Below are 18,237 nucleotides of genomic sequence, written 5' to 3' on the forward strand. Positions count from 1 at the left end.
TACAAATGGCACACATTTTGAATGGACTTCTCCAATTTTCCCCATAAACTCCATTACTTTAGTGGGTAATTTAAGTTTTATAGAAAGCGAGGTTTTTCAGGCATTCCTACATTGTGTTATGGCAGAAATGTCTGCATAGTAAATAAACTGGAAGGATAAAGGTCAGAAAGTGGGTATATGAAATAGAGATTTTGGGGTTGAAGTATTAGATGAGGATAAGCTCTAGGCCATCACCATGTGAGGAGCAATTAAGGGGATGGGAGTAAAAGATGACTGAAATTAGAGAGGTCAAGGAATAGGTGGTCAGGGTGTTGGATGAGTGACTTATATCAGGAGTTAATTAGGATTTAATCAGGATTTCTTAACCTGGGGTTATGGACCGTTTAATGATAGAATTCAAGGAATCTTTGAGTTTGGGAAAAAATATAGTTGACCCTTGAATGACATGGGTTTGCACTGCAGGGGGTCACTTTTATGTGGACTTTTTTTGGTAAATACTGTACAGTATTGCAAATGTATTTTTTCTTATGATTTTCTTAATAACATTTTTTCTCTAGTTTATTGTAAGAATATAATATATAATACATATAACAAAATATGTGTTGATTGACTTATGTAACTGGTAAGGTTTTCGGTCAACAGTAAGCTATTAGTAGTTTTAAGTTTTTGGGGAGTCAAAGTTATATACTGATTTCTGACTGCAAAGGGGACTGGTGCCCCTAATTCCCATACCATTTGAGGGTCAACTGTACATCTTTATTTTCACTAGTCACTAACTTAAATCTAGCATTTTCTTCAATGATTAGTATAGGCAATAAACCATGTAGTAGCAAAACCTATGACTTTGTTACTAATACAGATCACTGACATTTTCATATTATATGGTAGTTGTTGCAAATATATTGGTATATTGGTATATGGTAGTATGTTGCTTATGCTCATCACTATTTAAAAATTCTAATAATTATTAGATCTACTACCAGAACTTGTTAAATGTGTAAGTACTAATAATTGATATCAATGTTTTGATAAATTGTATTTTAATATAGTTTCTGTATAATATTACGTATTTTGTTTTATGCATTTAAAAGTATTATACTAGGAAGTGATCCATTCATCATACTGTCAAAGGGGTCTATTGCACTGTAAAGTCAAAAACTCTGATCTATATGGAAGATACTGAAGTTGCCAAGAATAAGAATAGGAGTAGTGGACAGTGAGTCCAGTGCTATTTCTTGTAACATGCTCTAGTTGCATTTCAACTATTTATTTATATAAAGGTCATCATCAAAGGTAGAAAAAAGCCCTCACACATTGATATATATATAAAAAAAACATACTGAGAGTAGAAAAACAGGCAAATATACAAATAGATAATTCATAAAAGAGGAATATAAATGGCCAGTAACATATGAAAAGATGTCTAACCTTATCAATAACCATGAAAATACAAGTAAAATACAGTATTATTTTCGCTCATTAGACAGGCAAAAATTAGCAAAATTGAAGACATCTACTTGGATATGAGGGAAGGGACTCCCTGACACATTTCAAGTGAGAGTTACCATTGCTAGATACCATCTTGGAAAAGTCATTTGGCAATATCTACACGGGAAATAAAAACCTTTTATTTTCCTTTTCCCTGGTGAATCAAAGCATACATGCCTCATCTATAATATATAGTATTTCTTTGTGCTGAGGCCTCCTCCTTGTTCTGGAACTAAATTGCTGACAATTTAACTCAACTAAATGTTAGTATCTTCATATGTTAAATGGGAAGAAACAAAGTTGGAACATTTAAAAGCAAATGGTAAACATAAGGATTTTATTTTTATTAGCTCTTTCATTATGTTTCTCACTTACCATTGATGGCCTTCATACCTTTTAGCAATCTATTTTTATATACTTTTCCATTGGCTGTAAGACAAGACACAATTAAGAATAGAGATTAAGTGAAGGGAAGGTTAACAAAGACAGCACAAGGACAATATGACATCCATAATTTCAGAGGGAAAAAAACCCTTCAGATTTGTTTAGGATTTTATTTTATTTTACCCTCAAGTAGGAATGAAACCAAAGATAAAACCTTCATGGATATAAATCTACCTATTGGTTGAATTAAAAAAAGTGTTTATCTCCCTATTTCTCACCCTTTTCTTCCTACTCTTATTCCCCTGCCTTTCCTCTTTCCCTTGGGTCATGACTAAGGTGACGCAGTACTCCAGGGGGACAGGATAATTTAACCTTGATGATGGAAACCAGTGAAAGATGTTACCAACTTCAATGTTCAAAAGGGAGTGACAAGAATAGGATTTCTTATGTGTAACTGTGTTTTCTAAATGAGTTTTATTGGACATATACATATAATTTTAGCAGTTTTCACACACACACACACACACACATGCCCATCGATCTGGGTTTCAAAGATGTGCTACTCACTATGAATGGGGAAAGTTTTCAGCAGCTGCTGCTTCTCCTTATCAGTGAGTACTAGCCCCATTTTCCTCAGCACATTGTTCAGATCATTGACATTAACTTTCTCTCCTTTGGAAAGATGGAAATTGTTAACATATAAGAATTTTAGGGGCAGCCCCGGTGCGCAGTGGTTTGGCGCCACCTGCAGCCTGGGGCGTGATCCTGGAGACCCTGGATCAGTTCTGCGTCGGGCTCTCTGCATGGAGCCTGCTTCTCCCTCTGCCTGTGTCTCTGCCTCTCATTCTCTCTCTGTGTCTCTATAAATAAATAAACAAAATCTTAAAAAAAAAATTTTAGGAAGGATTTCAAATGATGAAAAAGATTACCTATGTGGTATAAGCTTAATTAGGAGAGCAAATTGACAGTGAAACTTGTTAACCTATGTAGATTCAGAGTACATGTGGGTGTATAGATTATGTCAGAAATAGAATTTATACTTTTAACTCAAGCAAAAGCATATATAATCCCAGGTTTAAGTCAAATGCCATTATTTCCTGGATTATGGGGTTTTCTGACATAGTGACCATATTTCCTGGTTTCATCTTGAGACTGAACAGTGTTCAGGGTATAGTTTGATTGTTTAAACAATGGCGAAGCAGAAAACATTGGCCCAAACTCTACATAATATAGGTCTATACAGGAAAAATACCAAATCAAACAGTAAGGTTATCAAACAAACATTTAACCAGTAAATCTGTAGAGGGTCAATTTAGCATGCCAATAATAGCCCGAAGAGAAAACTACTATTTAAAAATATCTTTTTGGGGATCCCTGGGTGGTTCAGCGGTTTAGTGCCTGCCTTTGGCCCACGGCATGATCCTGGAGTCCCGGGCTCAAGTCCCACATCAGGCTCTCTGAACGGAGCCTGCTTCTCCCTCTGCCTGTGTCTCTGCCTCTCTCTCTGTGTCTCTCATGAATAAATAAATAAAATATTTAAAAAATATTTTTTTTCTATAAAGCATTAAATAAGACATACAAACGGCCAACAGACACATGAAAAAATGCTCAAGGTTATTTGGCATTAGGAAAATACAAATCAAAACCACAATGAAACACCACCTCACACCAGTCAGAATGGCTAAAATTAACAAGTCAGGAAACAACAAATGTCAGGATGAGGAGAAAGGGAAACCCTATTACAGCATTGGTAGGAATGCAAGCTGGTGCAGCCACTCTGGAAAACAGTATGAGGTTCCTCAAAAAGTTAAAAATAGAGCTACCCTATGACCAGCAATTGCACTACTAGGTATTTATCTAAAGGATACAAACATTGTGATTTGAAGGAGCACTTGCACCCCAATGTTTATAGGAGCAATGTTTACAATAGCTAAACTGTGGAAAGAGTCCAGATGTCCATCGATAGATGTATGAAAAGTGAGGGTGATAGAACATGAGAGACTCCTAACTCTGGTAAACAAACAAGGGGTGTGGAAAGGGAGGTGGGCGGGGGGTTGGGGTGACTGAGTGACAGGTACTGAGGGGGGCACTTGATGGGATGAGCACTGGGTGTTATGCTATATGTTGGCAAATTGAACTCCAAAAAAATAATAAAAAACAAAACAAAACAAAAAAGATGTATGGATAAAGAAGATGTGGTATATATACAATGTAATATTACTCAGTCATCAAAAAGTATGAAATCTTACCATTTACAACATGGATGGAACTAGAGGGTATTATCTGAGCAAAATAAGTCAGTCAGAGAACGGCAAATATCATATGGTTTCACTCACATGTAGAATTTAAGAAACAAAACAAAGGACCATTGGGGAAAGGAAGGAAAAATAAAATGAAATCAGAGAGGGAGAAAAACCATGAAACTCTTAATCATAGGAAACACACTGATGGTCACTGGAGGCGCAGGAGTGGGGAGTTGGAGTAACTGGTTGATGGACATTAAGGAGGGTATATGATATAATCAGCACTGGGCATTGTATGACTGATGAGAACTGAATTCTACATCTGAAACTAATGATACATTATAATTAACATTAACCATATGTTAACTAATTGAATTTAAATAAATAAAATAAGATATTAAAAAAAGCATTAACATCTTAGTTAATAATGAATTCCCTTTTCCCACAACTTCTTACCTGTAAAAGCTTTTGCGTCATCCATCACAACATTCAACTCAACCATTTTATTCTCTAAGAAGACAATTTGGGCACACAGACCAAATCTTAGACTTGGAAAAATTATATGAAAAATTTAAGTTGTAATATAAAGGGTTCAAATTCATCTGTTTTTCATAGTTTTCTTTAGTTACTCTTTTTAATTCAAAATAAGAACAAAGAGGGATCCCTGGGTGGCGCAGCGGTTTGGCGCCTGCCTTTGGCCCAGGGCGCGATCCTGGAGACCTGGGATCGAATCCCACATCGGGCTCCCGGTGCTTGGAGCCTGCTTCTCCCTCTGCCTGTGTCTCTGCCTCTCTCTTTCTCTCCGTGTGACTATCATGAATAAATAAATTTAAAAAGAAAAAAAAAAAAATAAGAACAAAGAAAACGATTAAAAAGTTTAAGTGAACATCCCTTTGATGAATACCACTTTGTACAAAGTATCAAATGACCCTTAACACAGAGGTTAAGCAGGTTTAATAGTATAGTTGACCCTGGAACAATGTGGGAATTACAGGTGTCAACCCCCCTACAGAGTTGAAAATCCATGTGTTACCTTCGACTGCTCAAATACTTTACTAAGAGCCTACTGTTGACCTGAAGCCTCACAGATAACATAAACAATCAATTAACACATATTCTGTATGTCATATGTATTCTAAACTGTATTCCTACAATGAAGCAAGCTAGAGAAAAGAAAATGTTACTAAGGAAATCATAAGGAAAAGACATTTATACCACTGTACTATATTTATTTAAAAAAAAGGTCTGCATGTAAGTGGATCCACACAGTCAAACCTGTGTTGTTCAAGGATCACCTGTAGTCCCTCCTAATAGGATCTCCGTTTCTTCAGACCCAATAAGGAGGTATATTTCAATAGACAAGATGGAATTTGAAACCTAGACATCATTTATTTACATAGCAGCTGACCCTTAAACCTTAACAGGATGCCATCAATCTTACTCTCTAAATTTTATGTTCCTCACCTCCACCCCTCACGACATTAAGCTATTTGAGAGCAGAGATCATGCCTTAATTTTCTTTGTACAACCAAGTATAAACTGTCAGCTCAGTATCTTGCATATAGAGTTGTTCTAGCTAAATGAATGAATAAATTCCAGGGTTACAGTAGTCACTTTTGGAATAGAAAAAAATGTTGTTCTTTAAAAATTTTTTATTTTAATTAATTAATTAATTAAAAATATTTTATTTATTTATTCATGAGAGAGACAGAGAGAGAGAGAAGCAGGGACACAGGCAGAGAGAAGCAGGCTCCATGCAGGGAGCCCGATGTGGGACTTCATCCTGGGGCTCCAGGATCACGCCCTGGGCTGAAGGCAGACACTCAACCGCTGAGCCACCTGGACGTCCCCTTTTTTAATTTTTTTAAATCAAGGGTCTCAAAATACTCATCGGTAACAACACCTTTCCTGGTAGGAAGCATTTTAAGGGTCCCTGGCTAATATGTGGGGACAATGTCATAACTGAAAAATAATTCATAGTGATTTTTACATGATAAGAAGAGGCACCAGACAACCTAATGAATAATCACCCAGGGAAAGTGAAGTTTTAAACTATAGGGTAGGCTAAAACTATTTTCTATGGTAAGGCCAGCTACAGGGAGGGGCAGCAATGGTGTTTGCTGCTGACAGTGGCCTGCCTTAGCTACATTTGCCAGCTTCCCATTGGTTGAGGATATGAACCCTGAATTAGGGAAGAACTATTTTGGTTTGGCCTGTGCTGGCTGTGCTGAAAGATGTGCTGTCTGACTCTCTTAACAAGTTGTTTTTCATCAAGTTTTTTAAAAGATTTTATTTATTTACTTGAGAGAGACAGAGAAACACACACACACACACACACACACACACACAGAGAAAGAGAAAGAGAAAGAGAAAGAGAAAGAGAAAGAGAAAGAGAAAGAGAGAGACAGAAAGAGAGAGAACATGAGCAGGGGGAGGGGCAGAAGGAGAAGCCAACTCCTCGCTAAGCAGGGAGCCTGAGGCAAAGCTCAATTCCAGAACCCCAGATCATGACCTGAACAGACACCTAGGTCTACTCCACTCAGGTGCCCCTTTCATCAAGTTTTTAATGGGAAGCCACTGGCTCTGCGTTTGAATCTAAGAGCCCTCTAATTCAGGGACTTTTAGCCCGGGACTTACCCCTTAGCAAATTCTTTCTAATGAATTCTACTTGGCCTCTGTGTGACATTTTTATCCAACTAAATTGGTCTTATTCAGTTAGTAATGAAACTTTGTCTTATTAAAAAAGTGTTCAAGGAGGGAAAGAAAGGAAGGAAGATATATGAAAGAAATATGGCAAAATGGTAATATTTGTTAACTCTAGCCAGTGTCTACAGAAGTGTTCATTGTACTGTTTGTTTTCTGTTTTAATAGATGTTTGAAATATTTCTTAAATTTTTTCAAAGAGATTAAAAAATAGCTTGACTTTCAGAAGCCCTCATATAGAAGCCCTAAGATTTGCCCTGAGGTATGGTGGTATCTGAAATACTTGCCATCAATGGGCAGCTGGGTCAGTAAATCCTGGTAGTCCTCTTTCTCAAGCTGAATCCCCATGTTCTTTACAATAGCATTCAGATTCTTGACACTGACATGTTTTCCCTAAGGAAAAAAGAGGATGTAAATAATACAAGTTAGTACAAGAAGTGGAAGATGCTAGTCTTGAGTATGCATCTGCTGTAACTGCAGAGTGAAATAATGGCCATTTAACTGAACCCAGATAGTCAGTGTTCGAGCTGAGAAGAGAAAATGCGCCCTCAACATTGTGCTATAACTTTTAATTGAAATAATCATGGATGAAAAAGAAGAGTGATAAGTCTGATGAATTGATAAAGATAACCAATGTAAATGAAATCAGAATCTTGAACTTGCTGTATATTACTAAGAATAACTTCCTCTAATATAGTTATACCTACAGAAGAGTGGTAGGTTATAAAGTTCAAGTTCAGTGTCAGTAAACCAGTGGAATAATGGAATAGCATTATTCTAATTGGAAATTAAAAAAAAGCAAATGCAAAGCATAATACATTTTAGCTGCTGTTCTCATAATTCTTACTTTTGAGAGGCTTCACAGTATTCAGTAATCTCTTCTTATATACCTTTCCATCTCCTGTGCAATAGGGTAAAATTCAAGTCAAGAGAAAAAAAGGATAAGGAACTCTATAATTTTGTAAGACATTTTATATAATTCCCTAGAAATTTATTGTTTCACTGTCAAATAATAATAAAAGGAATGCCCACAATGTGGTCAATCTATTTCCCAGTTGGAACACACGGCAGTAGCTGATGCAGGCCACAAATACACCCACATATGTGCTTCTAATTTTTCCCTTCTTTAACTGTACTTTGAACTCTTTGTCTTTCTCTTTTTCTTGCCTCTGCTCTAGGCCCATAAGGTATTCTTATAAATGTATGTTTAGCCTGGATGGTAGAGCCTATAAAGGGATTTTATTAAAAATAGTTATCAACCCAAACAGTAGTATAAAACAATATTTAAATTTTGTTCTCTCAGCAAACTCTTTTCATAAATGGAATTCAACAGGGACAAAGAACAAGGGACATTTGCCAGCCTAGTCCATCTCCATAGGTGCTGTCTCAGAGTGCCCTTTCCTGTGGAAGGAGTGTCTGAAGCATTGACTGAATACTCAGCGCCTGGCATATGTACGTGGCCATCTCCATTATAGTCCATCTGCTTCTTTTGGCATCTCTACCCTGTTTGCTCAGAGCTGATATCCTAACTATGCTCCAATTCTCATAATTGGCCCCTTGAGAGCAATCTGGGGGAATGCTAGACATAGGGAGTGGCCACAGCCTTAGGTATATGTGAGGAGAATATAGATGGGCATTGAGCATTTGTTGCTTGGGCTGCTGCTTCTGCCATAAGGGGTGCTAGCACCCACCCTGATGTGGGTGATCAGGCTTGCTCTTGCTTGGGGGACACAAGCTGGAGAGTGGAGGGATGTCTACATGGAGGTCCTTGAGACTGGGCAGGAGGCCCAGGTGAAGCACAGGCTGGCCTGGTAGGGTCTCTGGGGGCGAGTATATGCAGATGCCCAGGAGGTAGAATTTTTGAGGGACTGACCGGTTGGATCATTGACCAATCAGAATCAAATACTGACAGCTTAGGCATATGGTCTTGGAGGTTCCCTGCTCTCAGATGTTTATTTTTTAGTTGCTGGATTATGGGGAGATGGGAGGGCTCTCAGGGGAAGCACTGAGAATATGGAGTACACTCAAGGGACTAAAGAAGAATTTAGTTGTGTAGCATTCATAATATGTATAATATATAGCAAGGTGTCCATTGACTGAATGAAAAAGACAGGAATTTCTCACCTGTAAATTTCTCACTTCCAAACTAAAACACAAGGGACAAGAATGGGGTTTATTATGTCTGGATTGCATTTTCCTTAGGAGGTTTCTCAGGGCATTAGACAATTCTCACCCAGAAGCCCACAGTGCCCCATTTCCCTGAGCACCATGATGGCATATTAAATACTCACTAGAGATTGGCAGAGTTTTTGACAGCATCAACTGTTCTTCTTCAGTAATCTCAATTCCCATGTTTCCCAGCACATTTTTTAAGTCACTGGCTTCAACCTTTTCTCCTTTGAATAGATGGGAATCATTTCAGGTGACAATATTAAAAAATACAATTATTCTAAATTATGAAAAACATAATCCAGTACAGCATTATTTCTAACTGCAGGATGAAGTTGAAATACACGAGTTATTGTAAAATTCAATACCTGAAAAAATTTTTAATCAAAATAAGAAGATAACACTCCTATTCCATGTCTGGGTCAGTATAGCATGGAGTGTAACTGCCCAATGACTTATGATGGTATACAGAATAGACATAATTATGCTGGCAAGTAATACCTCTGTTACTGCTTTATGACTTGAATTATGGGGCTTAACTGTACTGTTCATAGTGCTCATAACCCCTGATGCAAAAACTTCACATTAGAGATTCACTATGTTCACCTACCTTTTGATTCTTTAAACACTAGAGAAATGGACACGTTACTGGCCAAAATATTTGAGAGTGCCCATGCTTCTCCTAAATCTCTAATGATTTAAATTATTGTCAATAAGACAAAATCATCAATAAATAAGAAAATAAATAAAAGAGCAAAGCAAACTTACTATTGATGGCTAGAGGGGGTAAACTACTGCTTTAAAAAGGTAATTCTCTACAAGGCATCAAGATCTCAATTTTATGATGTTGTATACAAGTTCTCACTCACCTGTAAAAGCACTAGCTGCTTCCATCAACACATCCAAATCAACCTTTTCGTTTTCTGTAGGAAAATTCAGAATTTAGATTTAGTTGAAGATAACAAGACTTGAACAATTAAATAAAACTCTTTTTTTTTTTGAAGATTAAAGACAATTTTAAGTAATCTCTACAACCAACATGGGGCTTGAACTCAAAACCCCAAGATCAAGAGTCACAGGCTCTATTGACTAAGCCAGCCAGGTGCCCCTATATAAAATTCCTAAATAAAGATTTGGTGTATGAAATACCAATAATTGTCCATGTTTTATTCTAAAATTTTTATTATATTTTCAATCCACAGAAACATATAACAAAAAGTCTGAGCTTTAAGTATATATCTATTCAATTAATATAGCTTCTTTTTTTACTTTATGAGCTATTAAAAATCTTTAGAATGTTATGATGAATGGAATGTTTTGTTTGTTTGAAGTCAGGTCCATCCCAAATGTTAGTTTTCCTTCTTTCAGGCCTAGTTCTATTGCACTGAGTAGAAGGCTGAGATGGTTAGAGCCACAGTTCTCAAAGTGTGATCCAGGGACCTCTGGAGTCACCCAATACCCTTTGTCTTTTACACTTTTGACATTTGCACTGATGATGCAAAAGCAGTGGTGGGTGAAACTGCTGGCATCTGTGCATAAATCAAGGCCATGGCAACAAATGTACTTGCAGTCATTGTGTTCTTCACTGTACATGCTTGTAGTAAAAGAATGTCAGTTTCACTTAAGAATATTCCTGATAGAAAAAATGAGTCGGAAATATCAGAAAGGGAGACAGAACATGGGAGACTCCTAACTCTGGGAAACGAACTAGGGGTGGGGGAAGAGGAGGTGGGCAGGGAGTGGGGGTGACTGGGTGACGGGGGCACTTGATGGGATGAGCACTGGGTGTTATTCTATATTTTGGCAAATTGAACACCAATAAAGTATAAATTTATATATATAAAAAAAGAATGTTCCTGATAGGGGATCTCTGGGTGGCTCAGTGGTTTAGTGCCTGCCTTCCGTCCAGGGCGTGATCCTGGAGTCCCGGGATCAAGTCTTGCACCAGGCTCCCTGTATGGAGACTGCCTCTCTCTCTGCCCGCCCCCTCCACATCCCTCATGAATAAATAAATAAACTCTTTAAAAAAAAGAATGTTCCTGATAATATAGCAAAAGTTATTTATTTTATTACATCCTAACCCTTGAGAACACATTTTTAAATATTCTGTATAACGAACTGAAAAGTTTGTATAAAGCACATCAGTCACATACTAAAATACAATGATTTCTTGAGAAAAAGAACTTGTGTGATTGTTTGAGTCTCAAGCAAAGTAGCTGCTTTTTTCATAAACATTATTTTCATTTGCAAAAATGGACAAAATCCAGGTGTTCAGAGTATTTGGTATTTGTGAAGCATCTTCCTGAAAATGAACAAAGTGAGCCTGTTATTGTAAGAAAACAACTGACAGTAGATATTTAATGGTAGAGTCTGAGTTTTCAAATGAAAATTTAAATTTAGAAGATCTTATATCCACCCTATGACTTGATAGGTTCCTAATACTTAAACACTTTTTTGACTGGATTGGTGGTGATATTAACAAATGTGATTTAAAAAAAATTAAGAAATTTATTCATTTGAGAGAGAGAAAGTGAGAGAAAGCAAGAGCTTGAGCAGGGGAGGGAGGGTCAGAGGGAGAGAAAGAAGCAGTCTTCCTGCTGAGCAAGGAGTCTGTTTTGGAGCTTGATCACAGAACCCTGAGATCAAGACCTGAGCTGAAACCGAGTTAAGGTGCTTAACTGACTGAGTCACCCCAGGCACCCCTATTCTAAACTTTTTTGTCTTCATTTTGCTCCTTTTTCTGTTTCTCCTCCACCCCGCTTGTGTGTGTGTGTTTATGCCAATCATATAAGCTATGAACTTCTGCTTCACACTTCTAGTATCCCTCTCTCTTTAACCTACCACGTCCCATCGGCCCTCCCCTTCTATCACCAGTGCAGTTCCTTAATAAAGACCCTTATCATCTGGACCTTGGCAGCAACCTCTCTGCCCCTGTTTTTTCTCTCTCTGCTGGAGAGAGGTAGACTAGTCATTATCTACAGGATAAAGGTAGGTATGTATGTATGTATGTATGTATGTATGTATGTATGTATCTATCTATCTATCTATCTATCTATCTATCTATCTATCTATCTATCTATCAGGCTCCACAACAAACATGGGGCTTGAACTCATGTCTCTGAGGCTAAGAGTTTCATGTTCTATTGACTATGCCAACCAGGTGCCCCAGACCAAGGAATCTTAAAATGCTCACCAATAACTGGGAGTAGGTGACTCTGCAGGTCCTGGATTTCGTTTTCTCAAGTCTGAACCCAGTATTTTGTAGAACATTTCCTAGCTAGAGTCAGGAAAGAAAAAAGTAGATAAGGATGTCACAAAATGAAAAACCAGGCCATCAACCTTACCTAGAAATGAGAGCAAAAGAAGCTCTTTACATTAACTTGTGTGGGAGTCAGGAAGAGCACATGATACTATAACTAAACTTTTGAGAGAAGTTTATACAAGAGAGAAATAAAGTAAAGAACAAGTTTGGCTACTGGTAAATTAGGCAAAGACAAAACCATATCATGTTATTCTGGCCAAAAAGTAAGATTTGAAACTCCCTACAGTAACAACAAATTGCCTTCTTAATATAATTATACATAACGAAAAATTCGAGTTAATGAGGCAAAATGACTGAAAACTATTGGTGTAGTTTTGATCAAATCACTATAAAATAGGAGGACTTACAGAGTCAATTTCAGATGAGTTAAATAATAAATGAAGAAAGTGAAATCTTAGGAAATCAAAGATAAAATATATATAAGTTTTATATGCTATCTAGATAGTAAGGGACTTTCTAAATACGAAAAAAGAAGAAATCATAGAAGGAATGACTGACATAATTAAATACACAAAAATTAAAAATGTGTATCAAAATACAACATAATGGACAGAGAGTAGATTTGTGGTTTTTTAGTCTGGGAGGGCTGTGGGGAATGAGGAGTGATGGCTAATGGAGATAGTATCTTTTTAGGGTGATGAAAATGTTCTAAATTTATAGTGCTGATGGTCATGCAATTGTTAATATACTAAAAACCACTGAATTATACACTTTATTTATTTTTAAAGATTTTTATTCATTTATCCATGAGAGACACAGAGAGATTCATAGAGAGAGGCAGAGACACAGGCAGAGGGAGAAGCAGGCTCCATGCACCGGGAGCCCGATGTGGGATTCGATCCCGGGTCTCCAGGATCGCGCCCTGGGCCAAAGGCAGGCGCCAAGCCGCTGCGCCACCCAGGGATCCCCAACCACATCTTCTTTATCCAGTCATCTTTCGATGGACACCGAGGCTCCTTCCACAGTTTGGCTATTGTGGACATTGCTGCTAGAAACATCACGGTGCAGGTGTCCCGGCGTTTCACTGCATCTGTATCTTTGGGGTAAATCTCCAACAGTGCAATTGCTGGGTCGTAGTGCAGGTCTATTTTTAACTCTTTGAGGAACCTCCACACAGTTTTCCAGAGTGGCTGCACCATTTCACATTCCCACCAACAGTGTGTAAGAGGGTTCCCTTTTCTCCGCATCCTCTCCAACATTTGTTTCCTGCCTTAATTTTCCCCATTCTCACTGGTGTGAGGTGGGATCTCATTGTGGTTTTGATTTTTATTTCCCTGATGGCAAGTGATGCAGAGCATTTTCTCATGTGCATGTTGGCCATGTCTATGTCTTCCTCTGTGAGATTTCTCTTCATGTCTTTTGCCCATTTCATGATTGGATTGTTTGTTTCTTTGGTGTTGAGTTTAAGAAGTTCTTTATAGATCTTGGAAACTAGCCCTTTATCTGATACGTCATTTGCAAATATCTTCTCCCATTCTGTAGGTTGTCTTTTAGTTTTGTTGACTGTATCCTTTGCTGTGCAAAAGCTTCTTGTCTTGATGAAGTCCCAATAGTTCATTTTTGCTTTTGTTTCTTTTGCCTTCGTGGATGTATCTTGCAAGAAGTTACTGTGGTCGAGTTCAAAAAGGGTGTTGCCTGTGTTCTTCTCTAGGATTTTGATGGAATCTTGTCTCACATTTAGATCTTTCATCCATTTTGAGTTTATCTTTGTGTATGGTGAAAGAGAGTGGTCTAGTTTCATTCTTCTGCATGTGGATGTCCAATTTTCCCAGCACCATTTATTGAAGAGACTGTCTTTCTTCCAATGGATAGTCTTTCCTCCTTTATCGAATATTAGTTGACCATAAAGTTGAGGGTCCACTTCTGGATTCTCTATTCTGTTCCATTGATCTATGTGTCTGTTTTTGTGCCAGTACCACACTGTCTTGATGACCACAGCTTTGTAGTACAACCTGATCTGGCATTGTGATGCCCCCAGCTTTGGTTTTCTTTTTTAAAATTCCCCTGGCTATTCGGGGTCTTTTCTGATTCTACACAAATCTTAAAATAATTTGTTCTAACTCTCTGAAGAAAGTCCATGGTATTTTGATAGGGATTGCATTAAATGTGTAAATTGCCCTGGTTAACATTGACATTTTCACAATATTAATTCTGCCAATCCATGAGCATGGAATATTTTTTCATCTCCTTGTGTCTTCCTCAATTTCTTTCAGAAGTGTTCTATAGTTTTGAGGGTATAGATCCTTTACCGGTTTGGTTAGGTTTATTCCTAGGTATCTTATGCTTTGGGGTGCAATTGTAAATGGGATTGACTACTTAAATTCTCTTTCTTCAGTCTCATTGTTAGTGTATAGAAATGCCACTGACTTCTGGGCATTGATTTTGTATCCTGCCACGCTGCCAAATTGCTGTATGAGTTCTAGCAATCTTGGGGTGGAGGCTTTTGGGTTTTCTATGTAGAGTATCATGTCATCGGCGAAGAGGGAGAGTTTGACTTCTTCTTTGCCAATTTGAATGCCTTCAATGTCTTTTTGTTGTCTGATTGCTGAGGCTAGGACTTCCAGTACTATGTTGAACAGCAGTGGTGAGAGTGGACATCCCTGTCTTGTTCCTGATCTTAGGGGAAAGGCTCCCAGTGCTTCCCCATTGAGAATGATATTTGCTGTGGGCTTTTCGTAGATGGCTTTTAAGATGTCGAGGAAAGTTCCCTCTATCCCTACACTCTGAAGAGTGTTTTTTTTTAATTTTTATTTATTTATGATAGTCACAGAGAGAGAGGCAGAGACATAGGCAGAGGGAGAAGCAGGCTCCATGCACCGGGAGCCCAACGTGGGATTCGATCCCGGGTCTCCAGGATCGCGCCCTGGGCCAAAGGCAGGCGCTAAACCGCTGCGCCACCCAGGGATCCCCACTCTGAAGAGTTTTGATCAGGAATGGATGCTGTATTTTGTCAAATGCTTTCTCTGCATCTAATGAGAGGATCCTATGGTTCTTGGTTTTTCTCTTGCTGATATGATGAATCACATTGATTGTTTTACGAGTGTTGAACCAGCCTTGTGTCCTGGGGATAAATCCTACTTGGTCATGGTGAATAATTTTCTTAATGTGCTGTTGGATCCTATTGGCTAGTACCTTGTTGAGAATTTTTGCATCCATGTTCATCAGGGATATTGGTCTGTAATTCTCCTTTTTGGTGGGGTCTTTGTCTGTTTTTGGAATTAAGGTGATGCTGGCCTCATAGAACGAATTTGGAAGTACTCCATCTCTTTCTATCTTTCCAAACAGCTTTAGTAGTATAGGTATGGTTTCTTCTTTAAACGTTTGATAGAATTCCCTTGGGAAGCCATCTGGCCCTGGACTCTTGTGTCTTGGGAGGTTTTTGATGACTGCTTCAATTTCCTCCCTGGTTATTGGCCTGTTCAGGTTTTCTATTTCTTCCTGTTCCAGTTTTGGTAGTTTGTGGCTTTCCAGGAATGCATCCATTTCTTCCAGATTGCCTAATTTATTGGCGTATAGCTGTTCATAATATGTTTTTAAAATCGTTTGTATTTCCTTGGTGTTGGTAGTGATCTCTCCTTTCTCATTCATGATTTTATTAATTTGAGTCTCCTCTCTCTTCTTCTTCTTTTTTTTTTTTTTAAATATTTTAAGAGGATGTGAGGTTAGATAATGGTTAGTTCATGATTTTTATCTTTTATTCTTTTTTTTAATTTTTATTTATTTATGATAGTCACAGAGAGAGAGAGAGAGGCAGAGACACAGGCAGAGGAAGAAGCAGGCTCCATGCACCGGGAGCCCGATGTGGGATTCGATCCCGGGTCTCCAGGATCACGCCGTGGGCCAAAGGCAGGCGCCAAACCGCTGCGCCACCCAGGGATCCCCCTCTCTTCTTTTTAATAAAGTTGGCTAATGGTTTATCTATCTTATTAATTCTTTCAAAGAACCAACTCCTGGTTCTGTTGGTCTGTTCCACAGTTCTTCTGGTCTCGATTTCATTGAGTTCTGCTCAAATTTTAATTAACTCTCTTCTTCTGCTGGGCGTGGGGTCCATCTGCTGTTGTTTCTCTAGCTCCTTTATGTGTAAGGTTAGCTTTTGTATTTGAGTTTTTTCCAGTTTTTGAATGGATGCTTGTATTGCGATGTATTTCCCCCTTAGGACTGCTTTTGCTGCATCCCAAAGATTTTGAATGGTTGTATCTTCATTCTCATTAGTTTCCATGAATCTTTTTAATTCTTCCTTAATTTCCTGGTTGACCCTTTCATCTTTTAGCAGGATGGTCCTTAACCTCCACGTGCTTGAGGTCCTTCCAAACTTCTTGTTGTGATTTAGTTCTAATTTCAAGGCATTATGGTCTGAGAATATGCAGGGGACGATCCCAATCTTTTGGTATCGGTTCAGACCCGATTTGTGACCCAGTATGTGGTCTATTCTGGAGAAAGTTCCATGTGCACTTGAGAAGAATGTGTATTCAGTTGCATGTGTACGTAAAGTTCTGTAGATATCTGTGAAATCCATCTGGTCCAGTGTATCATTTAAAGCTCTCGTTTCTTTGGAGATGTTGTGCTTAGAAGACCTATTGAGGGTAGAAAGAGCTAGATTGAAGTCACCAAGTATAAGTGTATATTATCTAAGTATTTCTTCACTTTGGTTATTAATTGGTTTAAATATTTGGCAGCTCCCACATTCGGGGCATATATATTGAGGATTGTTAAGTCCTCTTGTTGGATAGATCCTTTAAGTATGAGATAGTGTCCCTCTTCATCTCTCCCTACAGTCTTCAGGGTAAATTTTAGTTTATCTGATATAAGGATGGCTACCCCTGCTTTCTTTTGAGGACCATTTGAAAGGAAAATGGTTCTCCAACCTTTTATTTTCAGATTGTATGTGTCCTTCTGTCTAAAATGAGTCTCTTGTAGACAGCAAATATGGATCCTGCTTTTTTATCCAGTCTGACACCCTGCGTCTTTTGAAGGGGTCATTAAGCCCGTTCATGTTCAGAGTTACTATTGACAGATATGAGTTTAGTGTCATCATGATATCTATTCAGTCCTTGTTTTTGTGGATTGTTCCACTGAACTTCTTCTTAAAGGGGAATTTTAAGAGGCCCCCTTAAAATTTCTTGCAGAGCTGGTTTGGAGGTCACATATTCTTTCAGTTGCTGCCTGTCTTGGAAGCTCTTTATCTCTCCTTCCATTTTGAATGAGAGCCTTGCTGGATAAAGTATTCTTGGTTGCATGTTCTTCTCATTTAGGACCCTGAATATATCCTGCCAGCCCTTTCTGGCCTGCCAGGTCTCTGTGGAGAGGTCTGCTGTTACCCTAATACTCCTCCCCATAAAAGTCAGGGATTTCTTGTCTCTTGCTGCTTTAAGGATCTTCTCTTTATCTTTGGAATTTGCAAGCTTCACTATTAAATGTCGAGGTGTTGAACGGTTTTTATTGATTTTAGGGGGGGATCTCTCTATTTCCTGGATCTGAATGCCTGTTTCCCTTCCCAGATTAGGAAAGTTTTCAGCTAGGATTTGTTCAAATACATATTCTGGCCCTCTGGCCCTTTCGGCGCCCTTGGGAACCCCAATTAAACGTAGGTTTTTCTTCCTCAGGCCGTCATTTATTTCCCTTAATCTGTCTTCATGGTCTTTTAGTTGTCTGTCTCTTTTTTCCTCAGTTTCCCTCTTTGCCATCAACTTGTCTTCTATGTCACTCACTCGTTCTTCCACGTCGTTAACCTTCGTTGTTAGGACTTCTAGTTTGGATTGCATCTCATTCAATTGATTTTTAATTTCTGCCTGATTGGATCTAAATTCTGCAGTCATGAAGTCTCTTGAGTCCTTTATGCTTTTTTCTAGAGCCACCAGTAGCTGTATAATAGTGCTTCTGAATTGGCTTTCTGACTTTGAATTGTAATCCAGATTTTGTAACTCTGTG

At 38.3% G+C, this 18,237-nt stretch overlaps 1 protein-coding gene across 9 annotated transcripts in view; it reads right to left on the minus strand.

Annotated features, from left to right (window-relative positions):
- The window catches only part of EFCAB3 (EF-hand calcium binding domain 3), a 93,203-nt gene that overhangs the window by 55,916 nt on the left and 19,050 nt on the right, over positions 1-18,237 (minus strand). For 3 of the 9 annotated variants that reach the window (XM_077853931.1, XM_077853928.1, XM_077853929.1), the window contains 6 exons: positions 12,181-12,264; positions 9,857-9,910; positions 9,110-9,214; positions 7,666-7,719; positions 7,106-7,211; positions 1,864-1,917 (listed from right to left, as the gene is read on the minus strand). In XM_077853931.1, the coding sequence (XP_077710057.1) occupies positions 1,864-1,917; positions 7,106-7,166 (115 nt within the window). In that variant the 5' untranslated portion in view covers positions 7,167-7,211; positions 7,666-7,719; positions 9,110-9,214; positions 9,857-9,910; positions 12,181-12,264. Of the gene's footprint in view, positions 1-1,863; positions 1,918-2,439; positions 2,516-4,571; positions 4,612-7,105; positions 7,212-7,665; positions 7,720-9,109; positions 9,215-9,856; positions 9,911-12,180; positions 12,265-18,237 lie in introns of those variants that run through there. The other 6 variants (XM_077853933.1, XM_077853930.1, XM_077853934.1 and 3 more) reach the window with 6 other exon arrangements.

This window comes from Canis aureus, chromosome 16 (assembly GCF_053574225.1).
Source record: "Canis aureus isolate CA01 chromosome 16, VMU_Caureus_v.1.0, whole genome shotgun sequence".
NCBI lineage: Eukaryota > Metazoa > Chordata > Mammalia > Carnivora > Canidae > Canis > Canis aureus.